Genomic DNA, 16,610 nt, shown 5'->3' on the forward strand with positions numbered 1-16,610 from the left:
GGGCTCTGCATGGTCACCTGTGCTCTCCACGCTGAGCAAACAGGAAATGAAATTCAAACGTTCGCGGGGCTTTTCCTGTCTACCTGGCCAGTGCATCTGAGATGAGTGCTGTCCAGAGCGGTCACAATGAAGCACTGTGGGATAGCTCCCGGAGGCCAGTAATGTCGAATTCCGTCCACACTAACCCAATTCCGACCCCCTAAGGCCGATTTTATCGCTAATCCCGTTGTCAAGGTGGTGTTAGGAAACCGGTTTAAAGGGCCCTTTAAGTCGACAGAAAGGGCTTCGTAGTGTAAACGTGTCCAGGCTTAAGTCGATTTAACGCGGCTAAAGTCGACCTAAACTCGTAGTGTAGACCAGGCCTAAGTTCAAGATTAGAATCTAGTCTGGGCCAGATACTCCTATTGTACTGTGGATCGTCTCTTGAGAGCTGTGCTGTCCATTTATGAAGTGTGTTTGCCAACATTTATTTTTTAAAGTGACACTGTCTAATTCAAATCTAGTCAGTTTGGGGGAGGAAGTTAAAAGTAATTTCAGGTACATTGACTTTGTCTCCTTGCCATTGTTTTTTCTCTGTCTTGTTTCTGCGTGAAAGACCTATATAAATAATGGAAATGATTATACACAAAGTGCTGTCAAAAGCACAATGAAAACAGACAGAAAAAATATAAGGAAAAACATTTTTCTTTCAGTCAGTCATCCTGGGTTTACAAATAATAACAAGATGATATATTTTCAGACAGAAGGGTGACTTTAAAATGGACTCTTATTCATGGTTAATATTTTACAGTATATTAAATTAATGGATTTTCTGTTATACATTTGTTTAATTTAATATTTAGGTTTATAAATAAATACTAACTTAATTAAGTAGAAGTATGTATTTATTTAACACTACCAATTTTTGTTTTTGCATAATTTTGTTAGTTTCAAAATATTGTATTTTAGATAAATACAAAATAACTATATAACCTAATAAACACACACATATAGGTTAGGGTTTTTTTACACTTCTAACACCAGGCAGGACTAATACCAAATATAGTATAGCATTGCTAGGGATAAAACTCTGTTTATTATAATAAACAAGCAAATAAAAACATGTTTAAAAAATGATTGGATTATATTTCTATGATTATAATTCTTATGTAAGTAGACTATTGTAAAATAGTATCTATAGAATAATAATTTTAATTAAATCTCTTTTTCATGTGCTTATTTTTTATAATACACACAGGGGATTGCATCTTCAGAACATTTAAAGATTAACAATTTCTTAACAATAAAGATTTCATTAGGGTGAAATTCACCCAATGCAGAGGGGGCCCAGGCCCCATTTAAGCACTTAAATTGGGCTTAAATGATATTTAAGGGGCCAAACATACAAGGGTAAATAGGCATGTACAATCTCCTGATGACACTGAATCTCTCCTCTCCTTTCCCTCCCTCATTTTTGCAATGAAGACTTTGATCCCAGGAGTTGAATGCTCTTCCACTGAGGTTGTTAAATCAGCAGCAAGCTCCTCTTTCACAGCTAAAGGAACAGGTGATAAAGTCTATGCCCACCAGATGGTCCGAACCGATTCCCGAGACCAGAAGCTGGATGCTTTCCTTCAGCCTATAAACAAACCCTTGAGTACAGTGCATACAGCGCTGACCCTAGACGGTGGTACAGGACTTTCTGATGGCAGATCCAGACAGCAGGATACTGAAATGGAAGATCTCAATGACTTTGATACAATAGTTGCTGCAAAGGGGGAATCAGTAATGACACCAGAGGGGCAGAAGGAAAGTGGAAGGCAGACTCCTGAAACAGTCCCTACTAGGTAAAGATGATCTATGCTGGATAGTTGTATTGTTGTGTTTTTATCAGAATGGATAAAAATTGATGTTTTTAAATTTTAAAAAAGTTTTTTAATTTAAATCAGATTTTTTAAATTTATATTAATATGTTTAATTTTAAGAAATAAACCCATTGAAAATTACATTTTAAACTGACAATTTATGTTAAGGCCTAAAATGATAATCTGTTTAAATTTTTTAAATTAAATACAAAAAAATATTTAGCAGTGCCTGCTTGTTGCCATGTTTTTAAAGAAAGGCAGACCACTTAACTGGTGGTAGTCACTTGCTAAGCACCTGGAATCAGAGTTGTTGAAGTGCTAAACCAGCTTTTGACAACAGTAAAAATTTTCTGCAGGTGTAAACAATATGTTCTCAATTTTAGTTTATTCAACTAGTTCAGTTCAATGAGTAGTTCATTCGAAGCTAAGAAACCAGTTGCATTTGAAAAATCAGGAAAGCTCTTTTCCCTCTTCCAGTCTATGAATAAAAACTAGATGTGAGAGGATGAGATCTGCTAGTTCTAAAATCTTGATGGATATGGTGATGAGAAGCAGTCAGTTCAGTTCACTGGCTATAGTTGATACTACTTTTGTTTAGTAAATCCATTAGTTTTAAATGCAAAATATGTTTTTATAGGAGACAAACTTTTTTATCCAGCACATTTAAGAAAAATTAAATGCTGTTTTTGTGCATTTATAATTGAATTTCCATCCAAATAGAGTTTGATACAAATGGCAAGTAAAACAAACTAATATCTAGTAAATAAGAGAAGTATCACTCACCATAAAAGATAATAAAATTTAGAATTTGAATAAATGTAAGTTAAGTTCTATAGTTGCTTAAATAAATGTAATAGGTATAGTGCATCCTCCTGGTTAGCAAAAAGAAGCACCAAATTTAGTGTAATTAGTTGCAAATCAACATGTTTTAATAGTTACCGACCAATGAGAATCAGCTTTTTTTGTGTGAAAATAACTAAAATGTACAAATGCAAAACAATTAATATTGATTATTCAAATCAAGGTTTTCTGGTTGTTGATTTGAATAATTGTTAAAATAGGTGATTTAAATCAGTTCACCCTGCAGTTTATGCAGGTGTGCAGTCAAGTTTGAGTGCTTTTTTTATAAGAAAAAGGGATCAGGAAAGCTATAAAACCAAATATGAACAAATATTGTCTTGAACTTTTACAGAGGAATTAAACTCTTTATTAAACAATAACACACAAGCCTTGTGCTTCTGCTGGAGAATCAGAAAGTGAAAATGACCATTCTCCAAGGTGAGAGATGAATATAAAGGAAACTAACAGCATAAATGGTGAAAAGTAAATAGGGTATGTTTTATTGAAGGCGATCATGTATGAATCATAATCCCTTATGCTCACCTATGGAGGGTTAAGTACCGGGGGAGGTTACACAGTGTTCCTTCTCCAGTCTTGCACACATTCTCTGGAAAAGATAATCTGATCTGAGGCTATTTAACTATATGCAAAGCTCTTAAAAGAGGATCCCCAGAGCAGCCAGTCAGGGGAGGCCCTGGTAGTGCTGGTCAACTGGAGCTGCTCTGACAGTTTGTCCAGAGCTACCAGGGAGAGAGATTATTTTTCATTATATTAAAGAAAATCAAATGTAGTTAAGGAACACACAGGATCTTTTGTGATATCTCCTTTAGGGCCTGGTCTAACTCCTGTTGAATTTGATGGGTGCTGAGTTGGGCCTTTAAACAGTTGATTTGTCCAATGTGATTAGTAATAAGGATCCCTAAATAGCCTTGACAGTTGCCCTGTTTTGTCACAGTGCCTTGGAAATTAAACAAAACAATCTTTCCTTTGAAACTTTTTGGAGCTAGCTGGGTTTCCTGATTGCTGTTTAATGTAGGGTTACCACACTTCACTGCTGAGTATATACTTGTATATCATTCTAATGAGAATAGAAAATATTTCCTCTTTGTCTCTGTATTGCAGAAAGAGACAGTGGACAGGCTCTGATGTGGAAATGGAGGAAGATGATACTAGAAAGGGAATGACTGCTGCCTGTACCCCTAAGAGAAGGATTATTAACCTAACCAGTGTGTTGACTCTGCAAGAGGAAATTAGTAGCCAAGCACATGCAAGTATGCAAGCCACTTGTTCCTCAAGATGGTTATTTTTCTGACAGTTAAACACAATTGCTTGGACTACTTAAGATCATTTTATAAAAGTAGTACAAGAAGCCTGTTTCTGTTACACACCAAGAGCCCCAGCAAACTTTCTTTTGTATCTTGTTCATGTTTCTTAGCTTGCAGATTGACCTGCTAAACCAGAGCCGTATTGAATTAATCCAACTGTCTGAGCAAAATGTGTAATAAGTTTTTTAAACCATGACGCCAGCTTCTGCAGACATTTTCCACTAGACAGGAGAGGTGCACACTTCATATCTAAGGGCTGGTTTAGCCTTTAGTAAGTCTGCATATTAAACCACATTACTAAACAAAATGCACTAACTTAATGTAAGGCTTTTTTCCATTCCAAATACAGGTATTAACTCACCCCATAGATGAACAGCCTGCAAAATTGCAGCCTAAATACCAAGGTTCTATGTTTATTTGCTCTGGATACAGGGACAAAGTGAGGTTTCTTAAACAATGGAACTTTTGTAAAACAATAAGATTTTTTTTTTCTTTTTTTTCCTCTAATTTCCATGCAGAGATGTTTAAGGGTAAGCCAAGTTCACAGGAATTTTTTTTATTGCCTAGTTGCAAGTCTCTGAAAATAGATTTATAATGGAAACAGTGATGGGACAGATTAATTAAATTGCTGTAGCTTGTGCACAGCATTTTTATTTGAATGAGGAAAGGGGAACCACTTTCTCCGTGTCACTTAGGGCATGGTTACACTTGCAAATGTAGAGCGCTTTGAGTTAAACCAGCCTTCGTAGAGCGCAGTAGGGAAAGCGCTGCAGTCTGTCCACACTGACAGCTGCAGGCGCACTGGCGTGGCCACATTTGCAGCAATTGCAGCGGCATTGGGAGCAGTGCATTGTGGGCAGCTATCCCACAGAGCACCTCTTCCCATTCTGGCGCTGTGGCTTGTGGGAAGGGGCAGGTGGTGCGGGGCATTCTGGGTCCTTTCCCAAGGCCCCATGATGCATCGGTTCGCATCCCAGCAATCCCTCTGCTTCTGTCCACAATTGGCGCCATCTTTCAGCGTTTTTGTACTGCGCGCTCTGGCTTCCTATTCGGTCTGCAGGAATGGTGCCCGAACTGCTGAGGAATATGCTGAAGATTCTCGCTAGCACATCACGTTTGGCAGTTGAGTTATTCCTTAAGATCCAAAGTGACAGTGAGGACTCCGACGATGCTATCGAGCCGCGTAACGCGTACGACACGAGATTGCTTGTGACATTCACGGACATGCTCACCACCGTGGAATGGCGCTTTTGGGCTCGGGAAACAAGCACTGAGTGGTGGGATCACATCGTCATGCAAGTCTGGGATGACGAGCAGTGGCTGCAGAACTTTCGGATGAGAAAAGCCACTTTCATGGGACTGTGTGATGAGCTCGCCCCTACCCTGCGGCGCAGGGACACAAGATTGAGAGCTGCGTTGAGGGTGGAGAAGTGGGTAGCTATTGCAATCTGGAAGCTGGCAACTCCAGACAGCTACTGATGGATCGCAAACCAGTTTGGAGTGGGGAAGTCGACGGTTGGAATCGTGTTGATGCAAGTTTGCAGGGCCATTAATCGCATCCTGCTCAGAAGAACCATGACTCTGGGTAACATGCATGACATTGTGGCTGGCTTTGCACAAATTGGTTTCCCTAACTGCGGAGGGACGATAGATAGGACGCATATTCCAATTCTGGCAACAGCCCACCTAGCCTCCGAGTACGTTACTCGGAAGGGGTATTTCTCAATGGTTCTCCAGGTGCTTGTGGATCACTGTGGGTGTTTCATTGACATTAATGCAGGCTGGCCTGGAAAGGTGCATGACGCAGCATCTTTTGGAACACTGGCCTGTTCAGGAAGCTGCAAGCTGGGACTTTTTTCCCTGACCAGAAGATCACCGTAGGGGAAGTCGAAATGCCCATTGTGATCCTTGGAGACCCCGCCTACCCTTTAATGCCATGGCTCATGAAACCCTACACAGGGAGCCTTGACAGCAGCAAGGAGCGGTTCAACAACAGGCTGAGCTGGTGCAGAATGACTGTGGAGTGTGCTTTTGGCCGTTTAAAGGGCTGCTGGCGCTGTCTGTATGGGAAGCTGGACCTGGCTGATAACAGCATCCCCACGGTTATATCTGCGTGCTGTACCCTCCATAACATTTGTGAAGGGAAGAGTCAAAGATTCACTCAGGCATGGAACTCAGAGGTTCAACACCTGGAGGCTGAATTTGAACAGCCAGAGAGCAGGGCTATTAGAGGGGCCCAGCACAGGGTTGCAAGGATTAGGGATGCCTTGACGGAGCAATTTGAGGCTGAAAGCCACCAGGAATGTCTGGTTCCCTGCATGGGAGTGAAGTGCAGTGGTTCCAATGTTAGTAGGAATCTGTGTTTGCTACGTATGATGCACTGACTTGCAGTGTCTGTTGCTTTCTTGGGCTAAGGTATCTTTTATTTTATGCAATAATGAAGAATGTTTTCAAAGCAAAAAAATCAATTTATTGAAAAGAAAATGCATTTATTGAAAAGAAACACAACTGCTTAGGAAACAGAAAGGGCAAGGGGATGGGGTGGGGAACGGTACAATCACAGATTTGCGTATGTCCTGTTATCATACTCAGCCTTCCTGTCTGGAGTGCCGTGCAATGAGTGCTGCACTTCAGGCTGGCTATACTGCATGGCGATGGGGGTTGAGTGCAGTGGGTAAGGGTAGTAGTTTTCAGGGCTGGGTGGTGAAGCTATAGGTGTTGGAGGCAGCTGGTGGCAATAAGAACCCGGATGTTGGGAAAAGTGGGTTGGAGGTGAGATGGGGGCACAAGGGAAAGAGTTTTGGGACAAGGGCTGCGGGCGGGGAGGGGAGCGGTAGCGCTCCGCCTGCATTGCTACGAGTGCCTGGATCAAGTCCACTTGGCGCTCCATGATGCTTATCAGCCGCTCCGTGCTTTGGTGCTGGCGATCCGCATTCTGCTGGCGGACCCTCCTTTCACTCTCCCCCCACTCTTGAACTTTTTGATTTTCGTTAAGGGAGTGCTGCATGACTTCATGCAGCATGTCCTCTTTGCTTCTATGTGGCCTCTTCCTGATTCTTTGGAGTCTTTCAGCTGTTGATAACAAGAACTGCTGGGATCTCAAGGTTGCATCTGTAAAGGCAAAATGCAACACTTAACAGAGGCAGCATTGTTCGCCCGTACTTAAGGAGGGCAAGCACAGTCTACACAATAGCATAATTTACCTGTCCCAAAGCGAGCACACACAACCCACGGGAGCCCCAAAATGGTGAGTGAGTACAGGGCCAAGGGGGACTGATTCTTTCATGGCTGTACTGTCCTCTGGGTTTCTGTGCCTTGGGGAGAGCCAACAGCTGCAGGGGGCCCCTATACTGAACACTGTCCCCACATTTTCCACAAGAGTTCGTCCTGGATGATATCTCGCTGCTGAGGGTGACCTGGGAAGTAAGGTACAATGCAGCTTCCGCCCTGGCCCATATGCAGCTTGCCTGTGTGCAGCAATGGTCCCCTCGCCCCTCACGGCACAGTGGCGCAGACATGTTAGCCTGACTGGGACAAGGACCACAGTGGCTCTCCCACAAAACCTGCGCAAGCGCATTGCCCAAGTTCTGGCTGAGACCTTTGTAGAGATCACTGAGGCCGATTACCGCAATGTGAGAGAGCACATCAACGCCCTATTCTGCATCTAGGCATGCATGCAGCCCTAACCCTCCTCGCCCCAAGAGCCCGCACCGAGTAAGTTCCTTCCCAAAATAAAAGCCGCTTACCGGGAACCTCCTCTGGTATTTGTCTTTCACCAGACACCAGCCACTGTGACTGGCTACCTTCCTCCTGGCTTGAGAACAGCTCCTGGCTGCATGCATCTAGGGATGCTGGGGTGTCTTCCTCCGCCTCAGCACCTTCGCTCCTGCTTTGCTGCTCCTCCTCCTCCTGCCTTGTTGGACTGGGCTCTGAAGTGTCCATGGTGGTACTTGGAGTGGAGGTGGGGTCACCCCCAAGTATCGCAACCAGCTCTTTGTAAAAACGGCAGGTCGCGGGGGCAGCACCAGAGCGGCGGTTTGCCTCGCGGGCTTTGCAGTAGGCATTCCGCAGCTCCTTCACTTTAACCCTGCACTGCAGGGCATCCTGGTCATGGCCCCTTTCCATCCTGTCCCTTAATATCTGCCCGAAGGTATCGTAATTCCTACGGCTGGAGCGCAGCTGGGACTGTACAGCTTCCTCCCCGCAAACACTGATGAGGTCCAGCACCTCGCCATTGCTGGGGATCGCCTGGCGCATGGAGGCATGGTCACCTGGAAAGATTGGCTGAGAGCACTCCACGCCTGGCTGAGCAAACAGGAAGGGATTTTTCAAAATTCCCAGAGAATTTAAAGGAGGGCGGGTCTGACAGTTGGTCACCTGAGGGCAGAGCTGTAGAGTTCAAAGTGATGACCAGATTGGCTAGAACAGGCATTGTGGGACACTTCTAGAGGCTGATCAGAGCGCATTAACAGACCAGGGCATCCACACTGGTGCTGCGGCGCTCCAGCGGGGACGCATCAAATGTTATTCCACTCGCCAAGGTGGAGTACCAGGAGTGCTCTAGCCGCGGAGTCAGAGCGCTTTATGTGCCTTGCCAGTGTGGATGGGTCGTGAGTTAGAGTGCATTGGGCTGCTTTAATGCGCTCTAACGTGCAAGTGTAGCCATGCCCTTACTTATATAAGGATTTCACTGTGACAGGTAAAATACTATTCCCAGCTTGCAGATTCTTAGGGCAGTTTCCTCTAAGGTGGTGTTTCACTTTGCATCTTCTGCACAGCACAATCCTTGTCTGTTAGTGAGATTTAACTGCAATAGGAGTGGCATCCATTCAAACATTCCAGCCCTATTAAGCTGGTCTAAGTATTGGAAATCCTATGGCATGACAGTTTTTGTCTAGCTAACTTTAATTGGTTGGTAACAAGATTCAGGGAAATTCCACAGCTAAGTAGGCCAGCATCTACAGATATCTACGTTGGCTGCTAAGGCTAAGAAATCTTGACTCCTAGCAATCAAAAGGTTTAATGATGTTCTCTTTGAAACTCCTCAATGGCTGCCAGTCCTGAATACAAAATGCCATATCCTGGTGTATCTAGTTCATCCGCTCAGTGCTTAAATATGAAGGCATTGCAGTTGCAGCTATTCTGTAGCCACCAAAAAACTTCCCAGAATTTTAGCAGTCAGAATTTGAGCAACTGTTCCATTTTGTGTTACCCTTGAGAAGAAGCTAGAAGAATGTAATAGGCCTTTTTAATAGAATGGGTGGAACAGAGCTTCGTTTGAAGAGTCTCACTTTTTATTATAAGCTCACTTTTTCTAAACCATGAGGACAGAAATTTCTTGTGGGAAAGCAAATAAATAGCTAAGAACCTGATCTGCGTATATACTTAGGGTACGTCTTCACTACCCGCCATATCGGCGGGTAGCAATCGATTTATCCGGGATCGATATATCGCGTCTTGTTACGACGCGATATATTGATCCCCGAACGCGCTCACCGTCGACTCCGGAACTCCACCAGAACGAGCGACGGTAGCGCAGTCGACGGGGGAGCTGCGGCCGTCAATCCCGCGCCGTGTGGACCCCAGGTAATTAGATCCAAGATACTTCGACTTCAGCTACGCTATTCGCGTAGCTGAAGTTGCGTATCTTGGATCGACTTCCCCCCCCCCCCCAGTGTAGACCAGCCCTTAGTATCAGTGAGGAGTATAGCCTGAATAGGAACAACAGCAGGGTCAATTCTTAAATCTGATTTTACTCTGGAGGGTTTCTTTTGCATTACCAACTTTCTTTTAGGCATGTTTGGTATTTATTAATCTTTTCGGACCAGGAACTTCTCCAGTAAAACATGATAAAATTCAAGTAAAATATTCAAGATTTTTACTAATTGTTTTCATTCATGGTTTGAATTTAATATAAAATTTCTCATTCATACATTGTGTTTATCTATTTTAGGATTAAACTATTGGAGTGTTTAGAATTTCCTTTATAGTGTTTAGTACTTGTTTATTTTGGACTGTTTGGACTGAAGTGTGATTCAAGTAGTAGTTTGAGATTTTCACAACTTGAATAATCAAGATACTTTGCAGACTATAGCAAATCTGGGCTGGGGAGAAGTTATATGACCTCATGTTGTTAGATGTATTATTCCAGGTCTTCAGGAGATGCTACGTGATCACTCGTTTGTTGGTTGTGTTAGTCCACAGTGGGCCCTGGCACAATACCAGACAAAGCTGTATCTTCTCAATACCACACAACTCAGGTAAACACACTGATTCATGCTGTTAGATGTGTTGTCAACAGTTGAAATAGCTGGTGAACACAACTGAGTAGTTAAAAATAAGAATGAAAGAAATAATAGAAATGAGGTACAAAGGCACTGTGAATGCTGCTTTTGAAATCTAGCCAAATTGGTGATTTGAAGAGCACTCAAGTGTTAAAGGCCTCAAATTTTTAATCTATCTTAATTTTTTGTAGTGATCCTGCAAAATTTATAGGCTGCTGCTACATAATTAAAATGCACTTTACTGTGTTGTGTCCCACTGACTAAAAACCCAGAGGATGAAAGGAATTTGATTCTACATCACACTTACCCGTACCATTCATTTGAATAGCTAAGTTATTGAAATGTCAAAGAACCTAATTCTTTTAAAATCAGTTCTGTGCCTGATTACAGAGCCTGCAGAATATTGGGACAACGCAAATTGTTTGTGTAAACCTACAAAAAACAACTACCAAATTTAGGCCCAACTGCCTTGAGGTGTCAAGTTATGTACTGTCTTTTATCAGCACAGAATCAGTCCTTTTCTCCCAGACTAACACCACACAGTTGAGAGATTAAAGGTTTGTCTACGCAAACATTTAGTTCTTGGCAAGATGGGGTGTGAATCTACTCTGCAGTATGCCGATCTGATATGTGATATTTGTTAAGAGTGCTTTGGTCTAGTCCTCGTTGAAATGGGAGTAGATCAGAGTGCATTAACGAACTGTTAACCTGCATCAGCAGGATCCACATGGGTAGTTAGAGCACCACAGGGTTGAACTAAATGTTTATATAGACAAGCCATGAGATCCTAACACATCAGTGTACTAGAGCTCTAACAGGATGTAATAAGGTTCATTCTGCAGCTAAGGCCTTGTCTACACTGGCAAGTTACTGCGCAGTAAAGCAGCTTTCTGCAGTGTAACTCCCGAGGTGTACACGCTTAGGGCATGGCTACACTTGCAGATGTAGAGCGCTTTGAGTTAAACCAGCCTTCGTAGAGCGCAGTAGGGAAAGCGCTGCAATCTGTCCACACTGACAGCTGCAAGCGCACTGGCATAGCCACTTTAGCAGCTCTTGCAACGGCCACAGAGAGCAGTGCATTGTGGTAGCTATCCCAGCATGCAAGTGGTTGCAATGTGCTTTTCAAATGCGGGGTGGAGCGTGACAGGGAGTGTGTTGTGTGTATGTGGGGGGAGAGAGAGTGGGTTTTGGGGGGGCTGAGAGCATGTCAGCATGCCGCCTCTTTCTCTCACACACAGCATTCCACAGTAATGGTTGCTTTGTCTTGGGGCAGATAAGCAGCCAGCTGTCGGAAACGGAGCTTTCAAAGGGCATTTCCGCATTCCTACATTGATTACAAAACAATGGCAAGAGTGGCCACTTGACTTAAGGGGATTATGAGACGTTTCCGGAGGCTGATCAGAGCGCAGTAATGCAACACCTCGTTCACACTGCGAGGGCGCAGCAAACATTATTCCACTCGCCGAGGTGGAGTACCAGCAGCGCTGTAGCCGCGGAGTCAGAGCACTCTACGTGCCTTGCCAGTGTGAACGGGTAGTGAGCCCGGGGCTCCTTTAATGCGCTGTAACTCGCAAGTGTAGCCAAGCCCTTAGTGCGCAGAAACTCCTCAGTTGCAGCGTTGCAAAAAAAAAATCACCTCGACGAAAGTCATAAGCCTTAAAGCATAGAGGCTCCAGCGCTGTAGCGGTAGTGTAAACACATTACAGCGCACAAAGCAATCAATTGGCCTCCGGAAGTGTCCCATAATCCCTCAAGTGGCTGCTCTGCTCATGCGCCCTTCCCCTTTCAAAGCTCTGTTTCTGACCGCCCTTGCATGCTGTGCTGATCTGTCTGGGACACAAAGCCAAACCATTAATGTGGAATGCTCGTGCTGTTGAACAGAGGCAGGTGGAGAGAGAGACAGATTACTGTGCAGAGAGCTGGGGAGGGAGGCGGGGGCTGATGGGGTTTCCCCCTCCCCCGCTTCAGGACTGGTGGCTTCCTGCCGCTGTCTGAACTTACAAGACAGCATGCTGACACACTCTCTGTCCCCCAAAACACACTCTCCTCCCTCCCCTCCCCACACACACACACCCTGTCACACACTCTACCCCCCTCCAACCCCTTCAGTTGAAAAGCAGCTGGCAATGTAGGAGGATGCCCATGGAACAATGGGATTGGGAAACCTGCATCATGTGATGCTGTGCCTGCCCCATGAGGTATTGCAAACCCTTCCCAAAGCACCCTGCAGTGAGTTGCACAGTGGAATAGCTACCACAATGCACTGCTCTCTTTGCCTTTGCAAGAGCTGCTAATATGGATGCGCTCCACCATCACAAGGAGCACAATGTGGATGCACAACAGCGGTTTAATTCCAGCGCTTTAATAAAAGTGGTATAACTTGTGCAGAAACTTGCCAGTGTAAACATACCCTAAGATCCACACACTCATCTTGAAGGTCTGTAAAGGGTGTGTATAGATTTTACTGACACTTATTTGAAAGAACAAAAGCATTCCTCCCTTGTTTTTATAAGGCTGTTAGTCACTGTATCTTAAACAGTACATGTGTATTGTTCCCATTTGTTACAAGATCTGTGGCTAGTACCTCCTCCCCTGTTCCTCCTCAGCATTTCTTTGACTTGTAACCTGCGGCAAATGAATATGAAGGTTTAATGTATGATAAATAGGAACAAATGTATAGTAGCTGCATGTTAAGAGTATTTTAAGCTTTTGCACCAGTATTGTGGAGACTACGAACACTAAGAAACAGGCTCACATTTATTTGTGTATCATATGTGCCTGGTGATGCTATTGCTAGTTACAACATATCAGTGACTTTTTTTTTCTCTGTCTGTAAAAAAAACTATACACTGGAACCTCGTTTATCTGATCTAATTGGGACTAGGCCAGATCGGATAACTAAAAATCTAGATAAACTGGAGAATGGGCAGCTGATGGTTCAGTTAATAAGGAAAGCCAGATGATGGAGGCTTAGTTAAATGGGGTTCTATTGTATTGCCAAAATCATAGTTTTATTAAAGGACAATCCATTCTTATTGCTGTTTCCCATAGGATGTTTTTCTCTCTCCTAAGTATACTGCTTTTCCCCCCACGATTCTGCCATTACAAAGTGGAAAATATGCACACGACAAAAAATTAGACAGAAATGGTCATTTCAATAATAAATTAACTCTTTTCCTCCCATTCAGCCAAGAACTCTTCTACCAGATTCTTCTTTATGACTTTGCAAACTTTGGAGTTCTGAGGTTGTCAGTAAGTATAACTTCCCTTCAACTCTTATATACAGGTTTTGGAGAGAATGATCTGATATAAAAGTTTTAACCTCACATATGTGGGGCTGGTAGCACACGTAATTAGTGACCACCTGTAAAAAGTTGGTCTAAGTGCATCACATAAGAACTCTTGGGCAGACACAGAGCTGGAATTCTCCTGGTCAGCATTCAACTGCCTTAATCATCCTTTCTTTTCCTGCAACCCTCTGCCTTATTCACTACATTACTTTCAAATTCTGCAACAACTGAGGCTGGGGTCCTACAAACAAATGTCTCCTTCACCCCCGATTCATCCCCAGAGCGGGTCCATTCTGACACACATGCACTAGGGGGCTGAATTAAGGCTACACAGGCAACCTTAATTTTAGCATTTCTTAACTATTAGTGCTTGATTTTGCAACTTGAATGTATCTTTTTGGTAATTTATGTTCTATATGAAGTATGTTTATACTGCTGACTAGGTCAAACTTCAGGTATGAAGGTGGATCTGTTAAATGACAACCAATATACATTTTTTTTTAAAAATGCATTCCCTTTGTGTTTAATCTCCTTTGCACTTACATGAAGTAGCAGATTTTGATGATTCCACAGCTGCTGCAAGTTCTGATAGTGGTTGCTTTATTGTTAGTGTCAGATTCTGTTCCTTAAACAGCTTCATTGTTGATGCACTAGATTGTGTGTTAAAACATACCTTCTTTTTTGCTCTGTCTTCATCAGAAATGTATTGGGAAGTACTTAAATATCCCATGGTATTTTGCAATGGGCTTTAGAGAAGGGCTTGCTGTAAAGATTCTTCTGTATTCTTAGGGAAAAAAGTAAAATTGACTGCTGCATGAGGAACATCTGGATTTTGAAGGGTTGAAGTGTATGGGTGGTAATGATGATTGTATTGTACCTCGGTCACTTACAGGAGCCAGCTCCGCTATATGATCTAGCTATGCTAGCCTTGGAGAACACTGAAAGTGGCTGGACAGAAGAAGATGGCCCAAAGGAAGGACTTGCTGAATACATTGTTGAGTTTCTAAAAAAGAAGACTGAAATGCTGAAAGACTATTTCTCTCTTGAAATTGATGAGGTGATTACTGCTGTTGCTTCTATGTCATTAGGTTATTTGTATAACTCTTAGGTGTTGGTAATGCACAATAGGAAACTGTATTTAATATTTTTGATTTGCTTTAAGGCTAGTACCAACCTGATAAATACAATCACTGTACAGCAAACAGTAGTGTCCTGGGTTTGTAGATATGGCTAGTAGGTAGATACATTATTATAAGACCCTAGGTATTTCACCATGTAAAGAAAATGTTATGCTTACAGGATGGAAACCTTACTGGATTACCACTCCTGATAGACAACTATGTTCCACCATTGGAGGGACTACCTATGTTTATCCTTCGCTTAGCCACAGAGGTATGGTGCTGTTCAGCAGTTAGTTAATGGGGAAAGCTAACTAGTCTGCAAATGTTACCTTCTTTTCATCATTGTCATTTATTAGAAAATGTGATTTTTAGATGTTCTCTAAAATGAAGTTACTAATAGGCAGGCATGCAATAATTCAACCACTAAGAAATTCACCAGAAATTGACGTGGGGAGAAGAGTTCATATATAATGTCATAGACTCTGTTCTGACAGAAGCAGTTGGTGCAAAAGTACAACTGCCAACATTCCTGCCTCCAGTGACCACACACAGTATTTTTAAATATCTGCCAATGTAGTAATTATCACATTATAATGGTAATACAGATTCTGACACATGGACAGTGCTCTAAACTTTCTCTTCTAAAAGGAAAACTGCACCGATTGCTTAAGTCCATTCCTAGCTAAATATTCACTATATAAGAATATGTTAATGAATGTTTAGAAACTTTTGAAAAAATTTTACTTTCAAAGATAGGCAAACTTTTAGACTATTCCTTGCTTTCTCTGTATTCTAACCTTATACCACCAAATGGCCAAGACAGTAGCTTATTTTAAACTTTTAATTAACCAGGCATTAAGGTGACTCTATAGACTAGTAAGTAACAGTAATGTTCCTTCAAAACTACTATTTCAGATACTGAAACAAATGTTTGCTCTCATCAAATTTCTGTTGACAGGTAAACTGGGATGAAGAAAAAGAATGTTTTGAAAGCCTCAGTAAAGAATGTGCCATGTTTTACTCCATTAGAAAGCAGTATATCGTGGAGGAATCTGACTTGACTAGCCTGCAGGTACAGTAACTGCATATGCTGCTGTAGTCACCTGGGTAAATCACTTGTGTTGAATTGTAAAAACCTTTAAAGATGGCTTTCATGACTAGTCTCCCACTCTGTGGAAGTAGGTGAACTGAATAACAGTGCAGCAGGGTTCTGAAAGAATATACAGGCTTATCCTTTAGAGAAGGCTGCTTTTACAGGGCAAAAAGAATGTATGTATTTAGAAAAGTTATTAAATAAGAAATTCCTATGTGCTTAGAAAGAAAACATTGTGAGAATAAGGTCTAAAAACATTGCCTCACAGCTATCATACAGGCTGATTTCTCCTAAAGACTACCTTGTTTGTGTACCTTCAAAAAGTGTACATTCGGGCTGAATCTCTTAAATACCTAATTACTCTTTCAAAGTGCACAAATCAGTATCAACTAAGCACTTGCCAAAAGTTGATCAATCATGTTGTGTGGAATTTAAGTTTCCTCTGAATAATGCAAAAGCAATAATACCACCACCTGTAATTTCACAGTTTCTCAAACCAGAGAACTAAGGCCTCTCTAGCTGTTAGGACATTGAGCTGAGCTACACGACAGCCTAATCCAATTTGGGCCCAGAATTTGTGGAAAAACTGGTGCACATTCTTGTCCCTCTTCTCCCCCTCCTCCGGTGTGTATTGTTTTAATAGCACTACAATGTCATTCTTGGGTGTATTAACAAGTGTGCTATATAAAACAGGAAATAATTGTTCTGCTCTACTTGACAGGGGGGAGGTATCAGCTGGAGTATTGTATCCAGTTTTGGTACCACACTTAAGGATGTGGACTAACTGGATCAGCCAGAGGAGAGCAACACAAA

General features: G+C 42.5%; 1 protein-coding gene across 1 annotated transcript in view; it reads left to right on the forward strand.

Moving 5' to 3' along the window:
• Positions 1–16,610, forward strand: part of LOC112109097 (DNA mismatch repair protein Mlh1) — a 44,362-nt gene that overhangs the window by 26,086 nt on the left and 1,666 nt on the right. Inside the window, exons 12-18 of the mRNA XM_026663493.1 lie at positions 1,465–1,826; positions 3,807–3,955; positions 10,161–10,269; positions 13,482–13,545; positions 14,476–14,640; positions 14,883–14,975; positions 15,663–15,776. Of these exons, the coding sequence (XP_026519278.1) occupies positions 1,465–1,826; positions 3,807–3,955; positions 10,161–10,269; positions 13,482–13,545; positions 14,476–14,640; positions 14,883–14,975; positions 15,663–15,776 (1,056 nt within the window). The remainder of the gene's footprint in view (positions 1–1,464; positions 1,827–3,806; positions 3,956–10,160; positions 10,270–13,481; positions 13,546–14,475; positions 14,641–14,882; positions 14,976–15,662; positions 15,777–16,610) is intronic.

Source organism: Terrapene carolina, unplaced genomic scaffold (assembly GCF_002925995.2).
Source record: "Terrapene carolina triunguis isolate 2854851 unplaced genomic scaffold, T_m_triunguis-2.0 Scaffold33715, whole genome shotgun sequence".
In the NCBI taxonomy this organism is placed as follows: domain Eukaryota; kingdom Metazoa; phylum Chordata; order Testudines; family Emydidae; genus Terrapene; species Terrapene triunguis.